The 12,054-nt window shown below is 46.0% G+C and overlaps 1 protein-coding gene across 2 annotated transcripts in view; it reads right to left on the bottom strand.

The window, feature by feature from the left end:
* The window catches only part of GPATCH2 (G-patch domain containing 2), a 203,736-nt gene that overhangs the window by 190,612 nt on the left and 1,070 nt on the right, over positions 1 to 12,054 (bottom strand). For both annotated transcript variants that reach the window (XM_068232903.1, XM_068232902.1), the window contains exon 2: positions 5,517 to 6,215. In XM_068232903.1, the coding sequence (XP_068089004.1) occupies positions 5,517 to 6,199 (683 nt within the window). In that variant the 5' untranslated portion in view covers positions 6,200 to 6,215. The remainder of the gene's footprint in view (positions 1 to 5,516; positions 6,216 to 12,054) is intronic.

Raw genomic sequence — 12,054 nt, forward strand, 5'->3', positions numbered from 1 at the left:
GCATGTGCAGGACTGCCGGCCGACACAATGACACGTAGCCACCGGCGTGATGATGACACATAGCATCGCCGTTCAGTAGGTGTTGGCCCGACACTCGGCCTGGGTTTCGCGGGTAATGAAGTCGCCAACGGGACCGGGAGAGAAGCCAGGAGGACGCCGGGGGACCTCGCGGTCTACAGTGGGCTGGAGGAATCCGCAGGTATGTACTGATTTAATGTTTAGCTACTGCTAAGGGTCCTTTTAACCTGATTGGATTAGGAGATTTTTTTTCCATCAGTGGTCACAAACGATCATTTCTGATCATTCATACGAAGAATCGTTCATAAATGATCATTCATCAAATTGTATCAGTAAAGAGAACCTGAGGCGGGGTTCTTCCATCGCAATCCATATACAGAGGCTGGGTCTGTCTATAGAGCCCAGCCTCGGTTGCCAGTTAGTTTCCTCCAAAGACCCCCCTGCGCGCTGTCAGACCCCATAAAACACAGCCGCGCTGTGCGGTTGTGTTTACCTCATGAATGTCAGTCTCGGCTGCTCCCCCGCCTCCTGAATCGCTCCGGTCCCCGCCGGCGTCCCTTTCCTCCAATCAGTGGCGAGGGAAGGGACGTGGGCGGGGACCGGAGCGATTCAGGAGGCGGGGGAGCAGCCGAGACTGACATTCGTAAGGTAAACACAGCCGGCTGCGACATGCTGCGTGTCGCCAGCGCGGCTGTGTTTTATGGGGTCTGACAGCGCGCAGGGGGGGGGGGGGGGGCTTTGGAGGAAACTAACTAGCAACAGAGGCTGGGCTCTATAGACAGACCCAGCCTCTGTATATGGATTGCGATGGAAGAACCCCGCCTCGGGTTCTCTTTAAAGGCCACCTTTAAAACTCTCAGGCTGGGGAGCACGCTGGGCTGTGCAGAAAAACATGCATTTTCATTTTCTTGTGGAGTTTTTGGTGCCGTTTTGTATGCATTTCACATTTGCGTTTTTACCACGTTTCGCATTTTTATTAATTTACTTAATCAATCTAATAAAATACAGTAATATATTCTTTTATAAAAAATGCAGGTAATGCATGTAAAAACGCATTCCTCTGCGTCTCCCTAGAGATACATTATGAGCGTTTTTGAAAATTATTAAACACACACACACACACACACACACACACACACACACACACACACACACACACACACACTGGGTTGCAACACATTACTGCCACAGACATGAATCAATTTTATTGGAATTCCACATGAAAGACCATTACAAAGTGGCGTACATGTGAGAAGTGGATCGAAAATCATACATCATTCCAAACATTTTTTCCAAATAAATAACTGCAAAGTGGGGTGTGCGTAATTATTCAGCCCCCTGAGACAATACTTTGTAGAACCACCTTTTGCTGCAATTACAGCTGCCAGTATTTTAGGGTATGTCTCTACCAAATTTGCACAACTAGAGACTGAAATCCTTGCCCATTCTTCTTTGCAAAACAGCTCCAGCTCCGTCAGATCAGATGGACAGCGTTTGTGAACAGCAGTTTTCAGATCTTGCCACAGATTCTCGATTGGATTTAGATCTGGACTTTGACTGGGCCATTCTAACACATTAAACCATTCCATTGTTGCCCTGGCTTTATGTTTAGGGTCGTTGTCTTGCTGGAAGGTGAACCTCCGCCCCAGTCTCAAGTCTTTTGCAGTCTCCAAGAGGTTTTCTTCCAAGTTTGCCCTGTATTTGGCTCCATCCATCTTCCCATCAACTCTGACCAGCTTCCATGTCCCTGCTGAAGAGATGCACCCCCGAGCATGATGCTGCCACCACCATATTTGACAGTGGGGATGGTGTGTTCAGAGTGATGTGCAGTGTTAGTTTTCCGCCACACATAGCGTTTTGCATTTGCATGGCCAAAAAGTTCAATTTTGGTCTCATCTGACCAGAGCACCTTCTTCCACATGTTTGCTGTGTCCCCCACATGGCTTGTGGCAAACTGCAAACAGGACTTCTTATGCTTTCTGTTAACAATGCCTTTCTTCTATCCACTCTTCTAGAAAGGCCAACTTTGTACAGTGCATGACTAATAGTTGTCCTATGGACAGAGTCTCCCACCTGAGCTGTAGATCTCTGCAGCTCGTCCAGAGTCACCATAGGCCTCTTGACTGCATTTCTGATCAGCGCTCTCCTTGTTCGGCCTGTGAGTTTAGGTGGATGGCCTTGTCTTGGTAGGTTTACAGTTGTGCCATACTCCTTCCATTTCTGAACGATCGCTTGAACAGTGCTCCGTGGGATGTTCAAGGCTTTGGAAATCTTTTTGTAGCCTAAGCCTGCTTTAAATGTCTCAATAATTTGATCCCTGACCTGTCTTGTGTGTTCTTTGGACTTCACAGTGTTGTTGCTCCCAATATTCTCTTAGACAACCTCTGAAGCCCTCACAGAGCAGCTGTATTTGTACTGACATTAGATTACACACATGTGCACTCTATTTAGTCATTAGCACTCATCAGGCAATGTCTATAGGCAACTGACTGCACTCAGATCAAAGGGGGCCGAATAATTATGCACACACCAATTTGCAGTTATTTATTTGTAAAATACACCTTTATGGAGATGAAGATTCCATTTTTCAGCACGACCTGGCACCTGCTCACAGTACCAAAACCACTGGTAAATGGTTTACTGACCATGGTATTACTGTGCTCAATTGGCCTGCCAACTCTCCTGACCTAAACCCCATAGAGAATCTGTGGGATATTGTAAAGAGAAAGTTGAGAGACACAAGACGCAATACTCTGGATGAGCTTAAGGCCGCTATCGAAGCATCCTGGGCCTCCATAACACCTGAGCAGTGCCACAGGCTGATTGCCTCCATGCCACGCCGCATTGAAGCAGTCATTTCTGCAAAAGCATTCCCGACCAAGTATTGAGTGCATAACTGAACATAATTATTTGAAGGTTGACTTTTTTTGTTTTAAAAACACTTTCTTTTATTGGTCGGATGAAATATGCGAATTTTTTGAGATAGGAAATTTGGGTTTTCATGAGCTGTATGCCAAAATCATCAATATTAAAACAATAAAAGGCTTGAACTACTTCAGTTGTGTGTAATGAATCTAAAATATATGAAAGTCTAATGAAAGTCTTACAGAAAATAATGAACTTTATCACAATATGCTAATTTTTTGAGAAGATCCTGTATATGGTAAAATACATGAGGGTGCTTGGTCTCTGGTTCACTTTAAGGTCGCCTCTAGCCAGTCACTGAGAGGAGGAATGCGGAGGCCCGATGGACATCGCGTGGATCCAACTTCCGAATCCTGGCGTCACATAGCACGTGACGCGTTTCGTCACTATGGACTTCCTCAGACGTACTGCATAGGTGGTGTGGCTACTCTGTTTATAGCCGCACCAGGAGGCTTGAATATGATAATGATTGTGGCCCCTCCATGTCATGCCCACCATGTAACCATATTCACCCTAAGCACCTATACATTGCCATTACACCCCACCCCCCGACACACGTCTCTCCAGTCTAGCTGACTGTGCCCCCAAAGAAGTGTTGTTTCTTTACCTAATATAGTAATATATTACAATGATAGTCACCAAAGTACAAACCACTGAAAATAATCAGACAGCTGCTATAACCATAACCCTATACCTGTTCCTGGGTGTAAGAAAATTGAAGGACACCTGAACTTAGAGGGGGTGTGTAGGCTGCCATATGTATTTCCTATTAAACCATGCTAGTTGCCAAGCAGTCCTGCTGATCTCTTAGGCATCAGTAGTGTCTGAATCGCACAACTAAAACAAGCATGCAGCTAATCTAGTCAGACTTCAGTCAGAAACATCTGATCTGCATGCTTGTTCATGACTTATGGCTAAAAACAAAAAGCTCCTGGCAAGGTAGCTGACACTCTAACCTGTTGGCCATACCAGCCTGTGAATGCCCCAGAATGTCATCTGTATAATGAGATTCATCAGAGGCGCATATCAGCTGGGTTCCAGCATGTAGCCCTGCCACCTTGCAGGAAATAGCCTCTGCTTTTCTATGTGATACAGAAAAGGCCAGGGCAATTTTCTGCAAGGGGGCAGATCTATGCACCTGAACCCAGCTGATATGGGGTTCTAGCGAATCCTATTAAATAGACAATGGGCTCTATTTACAAAATGTCACATACATTACTTATTTAACACCTGATTGACAACATAACCTTTCAGCACATTTACATGCAAAATAATCGCTCAAAGTAAGTTGTTCCTGATTAACTTCATTTCAGTATTACTTTTCTTATCTTAATTATATTATATAAGCCAGAAATGTCAGAGGCAATGGGGCGGAGAGGGGAGGAGAGGGGAGTGCAGTTTTCACAGGCTGAGGGGTGGAGATACAGAGCAGCTTGCCTGTGTGATGACAAGAAGAAAATGTCTGCTCTCAGTGTATCACAGGAAGAAATAATGATACACTGTTAAAGAGACTCTGAAGTCTCCCTAAAATGAGGTTTTTATTTTAAAAACCTCATTACCATTATTGTCCGACCTAAAACGCCGCATCCCCACAGCTGAAAACCCTCTCGATCACCCCAAACTCCCGGCGGTACAGGGCAGCAAAATCCACGACTTTCTTGGTTGTGGATCTTGCTGCCGCCTATATGCGCGTCAATCAGCGCGTATCTCCGCCTCTCCCCGCCCCTCTCAGTGAAGGAAGACAAAGGGGCGGGGGAGAGGTGGCGATCCGGCGCTGACTGACGCGCATAGAGGCAGAGCCGCGCTGCCTCTATGTGGAAGTTGCCTGCGTGTACCCCCGTGAGTTTGGGGTGATCGAGGGGGTTTTCAGCCGCAGGGATGAGACGTTTTAGGTCGGACAATAATGGTAATGAGGTTTTTAAACTAAAAACCTCATTTGAGGGAGACTTCAAAGTCTCTTTAAAGCCGTTTACCCACGTGTGTGCTTCTCTGCCCCCGTGTGTAACTATATGAATCGGCACTGCGCTTTTAGCGTCGGCTTCTGCTGATGACGCAATCAGAAGAAGCCAGCACTAGAGGCGCAGTGAAGGAGAGGAGAGTTCTGTGATCAGTGCTGAAGCTGTGGATTGGGTGAGCCAAGATTCCGATTCTGCTAGTTATACACGGGGCAGAGGAGGACACGCTGGGGACAGAGGACACATGGGGGCAGAGCAGGACACACATGGGGGCAGAAAAGGACACAAAAACATCTACAAGACCCTCCTGGATCATGGACGCACCAGGTTTAGTGTATTTTTCCCCTGGTTATTGCCCTCTAAATCTAGATGTATCTTATAGACTGGAGTGTCTTATACGCCGAAAATACAGTATGTATTTTAAATGTAACATTTTTTTCACAAAAGGGTTCCTTTAACAGTCTGACACATACAGTTTCTTTGGACATACCTGGTATAGATACCAAATTTACTATTCAGCTCCTGTATCCATTTTTCCGCATTACTAACACCCCCCCCCCCCCCCCCCTCCTCCGGCCTTTTCATATACACACACACACAAATAAAGCGGTAAATCACCTGTCACTCATGTTCTCATCTGACCCCTTCTGCTCTTCATACTCCATCTTGTCTTTGCTTCCAAGGCCCAGCTCTTCACCTTCCACCACAACTCCCTCATCGAGAACTTCAAGACCATGCCTCGGAGGGGCAATCTTCCTTTTCTTCACTTTGCTCTTTGTTATCTCCAGGTGATAGTGTTTGCCGTCATGGTCTATTACCTGGTCGCGACTCTGTGAGAGAGTCAGCGTACTTGTGACTTCTGCCGGCGGGTCTATGGCCATCCGTTTCACTTTCCGTCTCCTTCTTAAGGTCCTGTTGCCCAGGGCTTCAGCCACCAGGTCAGACTCGTGCCACAAGGGCCTTTTGTTGCGTATGGTGTTTATGGTGGAGGATGGTCTCCTTTTGGCTAGTAGCAGCTGATCATCTGAGTCACTGTCTTTTTTATTATTGCCAACGCATTCCCGATAGTCCTTGTTCTGCTCTTCCAGACTGGAGTCGGAGCCCTCACTCAGGCAGTGTCCAGGCTCCCAGGGGTGATGGGTGTTGTCCGAGCGCCGTTTTCGCCCTCTCCGCTTGCGCGCCTGACGTTTCAGGAGGCAGGAAATGCTGCGGGAGTGATCTCCGGTATCGGCAAAACATCCTCTGGCCTGTTCGGAGCTTTCTTCCAACGCTGACACAAGATCATGGACGAGCTCTTCCATAGTCTTACTGAAATGCCTGCAGAAGATACAAGACTGTTATTGTACATGGAGGAGCAACATTAGCATATCAGTAAGAGAAGCTTATTAACTATCTTTTTTGCTCCTGCAAAGTAAGCTGGAGCTCATGCACCCTCCGTACTACTGTGCAGGCATGGCCATGCTCCAGGGGATCCCAGTGAGCAGCAAAAGGGGCGAGGAGGACATAGGATGCCTCTACAGGATCCAGAGGTTTCCTTCTTCTCAGGGAAGTATGTGTTTTTGACCCAAAGTTTGTCTCGGGTTCATCTTAAAGCGGGATTGTCACCATAAAAATCAAATTTCAACAGCAACTGGTCTGAGTGTATTAAGTCATAAAGATGCTAATCCTGCACAGGGCTGTGGAGTCGGTCCAAAAATCCACCGACTCCGACTCCTCAGTTTAGGATTCCACCGACTCCGACTCCAACTCCACGACTCCGACTCCTCTAATTTGCATATTACAATTTTGTTGATTAAAAGTATGTAACATCAAATTCGTCTCTTAACTGCTAACGCTTAGGAATTTTACAAGACAACTGAAGTGAGAAGGATATGTAGACTACTATATTTATTCCCTTTAGACTAAAACTAGTCCTTGGTAAGAGTACTTGTAAAAGGTACAAACCGGAACAAAGAACATCTATCAGGCCATAGGCAATGTAAGTGTGGGAACATGTAAGAATGATGTGCAGGTACTCTGCAGGGGAATGAGGAGATTGTAAACAGACAACACCTCTGTGTTCAATGTGCACAGCATTCTCAGTGGATTCCCTGCAGCTCTGTGGGGAGTGCATATGTAGAGTATAGTACTACTGTGTAACAAAGTAAACCTGAGACAGATGAAATTAAAGTTTTATACATACCTGGGGCTTCCTCCAGCCGCCTTCAGGATAATCAGTCCCTCGTTGTCCTCCTCCACCACCCGGATCTTCTGCTATGAGTCCAGGTACTTGAGCCAGTCAGGCGTAGTGCGCATGCACACACTCCGCCGCCAGGAGCATACTACACCTGTGCAGCACTATTGCGCAGGTGCAGAACGCTCCTGGCTGTGGGAGCGGCATGCGGCCGGACAGCGCTGACTGGCTGAATTACCAGGACTCATAGCAGAAGATCCGGGTGGTGGAGGTCAGCGAGGGACTGATTAGCCTGAAGGGGGCTGGAGGAAGCTCCAAGTATGTATAAAACTTTACTTTTCATCCGTCTCAGTTACCCGTTAATTTGAAGTCACCAAACCAAATTTTAATAACATATCAAATTATTTGATTTCATCAGCAAAGGGAGTGCATACATTTGCATAAACCAGCATCAATGCAGAATTATTTCCATCTCGTTGACCATCTGTATTAGTGACAAAGCTACACATCAGGCTTTATTCTTACAGCATAGATGTTATTTAGTATATATAAGAGATTCCTGTGTACACATCATATATACAGTCACAATCAGATATGTATATCTGACCTTAAAAATACGGGGACTGCTTTATTGAAGCAGCACAAGTAACTCATTTTGATTGGTTTATTTCATTTTTGTGGACTAAGCACAGCTATTACTGTATATATACTGTATATATACATTATTTTTAATGACTATTATCTGAGAAATAGAACATTTTATCATATTTTCTATTTTAATTACAGTTACAAATTCATTAGGAGTCGGTGCATTTTTTCCCGACTCCGACTCCAGGCACCCAAAATTGCCCGACTCCACGACTCCGACTCCACGACTCCGACTCCACAGCCCTGATCCTGCATTCAAAACTTTTTCTGCTGTTATGGTTTGGAGTTATCATATACTTAAGGAGCACTGGCCCTTTAATAGCCATTGCCATTCAGTTGCATGCTGGGGGTTCTTTTTATCTATAATATATGCCTCCTCTTCCCTTTATTACCCTGCCTAGCTTCCTAGCTGAAACATGATCCTCTGCTCACTTGTGTTTACAAGCAAGGCTGAGGTGACTCGGCATTTGGAGAAAAGAAAAAAAAAGTTTAGGGAAGCAATGACATCAGTATTTAGCCTCAAACTGTGGGCAAAAGACATGGTTCCCACCAGGAACAGAATTCTGCTAATTTACTATATAAAATTCACTGAAATCAAAACGTGGACAGTACAATACATGTGTTATGTAAGTAGATCAAGTATTTATCTATTTATACAGTATATGTTTTTTTCCCCTGGCATAGTATGGATAATCCTAAAATAGGGATGCTCATTATGAGTAGCTACGTCCTCGAAGCGACGCATAACCAAAATTTAAATGAGTTCAAGCTGCCTGCGGCTGGGGGGGGGTTGGGGTATGTTAACTTACCCAGGTGCTGCTGCTCTCAATTTGTGTCCTACATCGCAATCTACGTCACTCCTATGGTTCATTCTTCCAGGTTGAAAGAGGAAGCATAGGAGTGAGGTGGGGGCGCGAATCGAGCGCATTGGTGCCCCCTCGGCCGCGGGCAAACTCACTTAAATTTCGATTACTCGTAATGAGTATCCCTGTCATAAAGTAATACTTTGACACTGTATTTTTCAAATACAATAGCTGTGGTTGTCCACACAGATACACCACCCCAGTTTCCTGTCTAGAAATTGGCATTTGAGATCACACTTCCTGTGAACTAAAAGTCTACAGTTAGTAGCTGTAGCAGGACAGTAATTGACACTAACTAACACTCCTGCCTTGTGCATAAAGATGAATGTGGGGAAAGTGGGTGGGGTGCAGCTAGAAAAAAAAAGGAGGTATTTCCACATTCCACCTTTGTCACTGCCCTTTGCCACCAACTTCAGCCACATATTTTATACTGTAATACAGTCTGACCTATATTGTCCCTCCTACTGTGATAGCTACATGGTTACTTCTGATTAACCCACCTACCAGCTCAGACTACAGTGTTCAGGAAACAATCTGTGCTGTATTGGTAAGCATAGTCATGTAAAAGGTAATTTTGCTCACCAATTTGTTTACACACTGTACACTGTAATCACATATAAATCTGATTGATACTAGAATTTACAAAACGTTACAGCTACTTTGTTTAAACAACAACAAAAAAGTTGCCTTACACGCACTACAAAAGGAAACGACGGGTCCGCCGGACCCTCCCGCTGGGCGGTCTTTAGCCGACAGTATGCGCATGTGTACGCGCTGTCTGCGGACCGATAATCACTCAGAAACAGCCTTATCAGTCCACTGACAGCGTGTACACACGCGCTACTGTCGGCTGAACGGTTGCCCAGTGCGAGGGTCCGCAGCGGAAGGGTCTGGCGGACCCGTTGTTGCCGGCGGTAGTGCGTGTGTACGCACCTTAAGGAGCTGAGGCTGTCTAAAATTAGGAGCTATCGTGGTTTAGTTGAATCAGAGGCAACAACTCCCATTGTTCTCCAATCACAGAACCCTCTACAGCATTGTAATTGGCTGAACAGTGTTGACAGTTGTTATACAACTTATCCAAAACCTATAAAGCCCCATCTACACGATACGATTCTTTGTACGATTCGATTAAATCCGACATGTCCGATCGAGATTTGATTCGATTAAATTCGATTTGCCATTGTTTTGCAATGTAAATCCCTATCCAGTGTTCTCCCCAGGCTCTTTTAGCCGGGTGCTCCACCCGGCTAGTTTTGGTGACCACCCGGCTGTCATCGGCTCGCCTCCTCCTATGCTGTAAGCAGAGTTGCTCACAGAAGCACTAGCCCTGTATTCTCATCTCGAGCCACCCGGCTACTTTTTCATGCCACCCGGCTACTATTTCATGCCACCCGGCTGGAAAAAAATTCTGTGGAGAACACTGTTATCAGACATGTTGGATTTAATCAGATCGTAAATAGAATCGTATCGTGTAGATTGGGCTTAAAGGGGAACTGAAGAGAGAGGTATATGGAGGCTGTCATGCTTATTTCCTTTTAATCAATACCAGTTGCCTGGCAGCCCTGCTGGTCTATTTCTCTGCAGTAGTATCTGATTAAAACCAGAAACAAGCATGCAGCTAGTCTTGTCAGATCAGACTTATAAGTCTGAACCACTGAAACACCTGATCTGCTGCATGCTTGTTCAGGGGCTATGGCTAATAGTATTAGAGGCAGAGGATCAGCAGGGCTGCCAGGCAACTGGTATTGTCTAAAAGGAAATAAACATGACAGCCTCCATATACCTCTCTCTTCAGTTCCCCTTTAAGTGCTAAAAGGGAGCTGACAACCCAATCAAGTTAGCAAAATTCCCTGCTGGGTCTCCCAAACCAAACTAGTAATTACAATTATAATGACTACATACAGGGGAGCATAAAGAGATGCTTGTAAGATGACAAGTTCTGTTTTAACTGTTAGGCTTGTGGAAATGGTTTAACACGAAGAAATAGATAAACAGTCAGTGATTTGAGATTTTATGGTAGAGAAACCAGAATTTCATTGTCCCAGACTGAATGTACAATGAAGAAGAGAAGAGGTCCTAGGAAAGAACCTTGAGGTACAACATACAGTAAGTGTTAGGAGTAGTTAGTATGGGAGTGGGTGGCAATAACAGATTGCCTGGATAGGTTCGAGGAAATCCAAGAGTGTGCTAGGCCCTTGCTATCCAGTTACAAGGGAGTTTAGGGAAGCAGGAGATGATCAACCAAGACACAAATGCTAAGGAAAGGTTGAGAAGCGGAAGTATAGAAACTTGGCCTTTAGATTTTGCTAAATGATGGTGGTTGTTGGCACGTTTGATAAAAAAACGGTGGCACTAGTCTAGTTGAGGGGATTCATGGGCACTTCCTGCTCATGGCAATTTGATGGTGTTCACTAACTTGTATAAGAAATAGAAGATAGAGTAGGAAACACTATCCGCATCAACAGTCAAATAGGTTTAGAAAAGTTGCCAGGAGCACAGCACAAGCGAGCGCCTTAGGGGTTATAAAGGCTATAGGGAAGGGGTTTTGGTGTGCAATTTAACATAAGAGTTTCCCGCTGGTCCCCATTACTTACAAATTAGTGGGAGGAACCAAAATGCTGCAAACAGGGCTGGCTTATAATGTTTCCTGTCGGGTCCCCTAAACTGCACTAATAGACCCAAAACAGAGCATCTGAGGAAAACAAAAAAACAAAATCCAGGGGCTTATTCCAGCCCCTGGCAGCCAATATGTCCCTCACCACAGCTCCGGTGTCCCGGGGTCCCCTCCAATGCAGATGCCGACCGTGCCAGATCGGCATCTTCTGCTCCTGCGCGCGGCCGCGCCAATTGCGAATGCACTCCAGTGGCCGGGAACGTTCTGCGCAGTAACAGTAGTTCTGCAACTGTGCTGAATGCTCCAGGCTACATGAGCGAAATCGCAAGCGGTGCAGAAGATACCGGCCTCGGAGGAGATCCTGGGACACCGAAGCTGCGGCGGGGGAAATATCGGCTGCCAGGGTAAGGGCCGGTTCACACGGACATTTGGCGGCGTCCTCTGGCCTTCCATTCTGTGTCGTCAGGTTCGGGGGCAGCGCCAGGCTTTCTGCAGCGATCGCTGGTGTCCTGTTGCCATTCGGCGGTTTTCGTACCCGCAAGGGGACATGAAGACGCAGCAGTGAATCAACCCTAGAAGCCACATGCAGCTTCTACGGTCGACTGAAACGACGCGGTAAATCAGGATGGAAACACTGTGTTTGCGTAACCGTGCAATGCTAAATGCTCCCATTCACTTGAATGCAAACGTTTAGACAACGAGTCCCGGAGGCTTAGCGGTAATCGCCACCAAGCATCCGTGTAAACCGGCCCCAAGTATATTTTTTTAGTTTTGTTTTCCTCGGACCCGTCCTTTAAGAGACCCTCGGTGCGGCGCGGGCACCCAAATTTCACAGTATAGCAGCAATTTATAGCGACG

The sequence above is a fragment of the Hyperolius riggenbachi genome, chromosome 4 (genome assembly GCF_040937935.1).
Source record: "Hyperolius riggenbachi isolate aHypRig1 chromosome 4, aHypRig1.pri, whole genome shotgun sequence".
NCBI lineage: Eukaryota > Metazoa > Chordata > Amphibia > Anura > Hyperoliidae > Hyperolius > Hyperolius riggenbachi.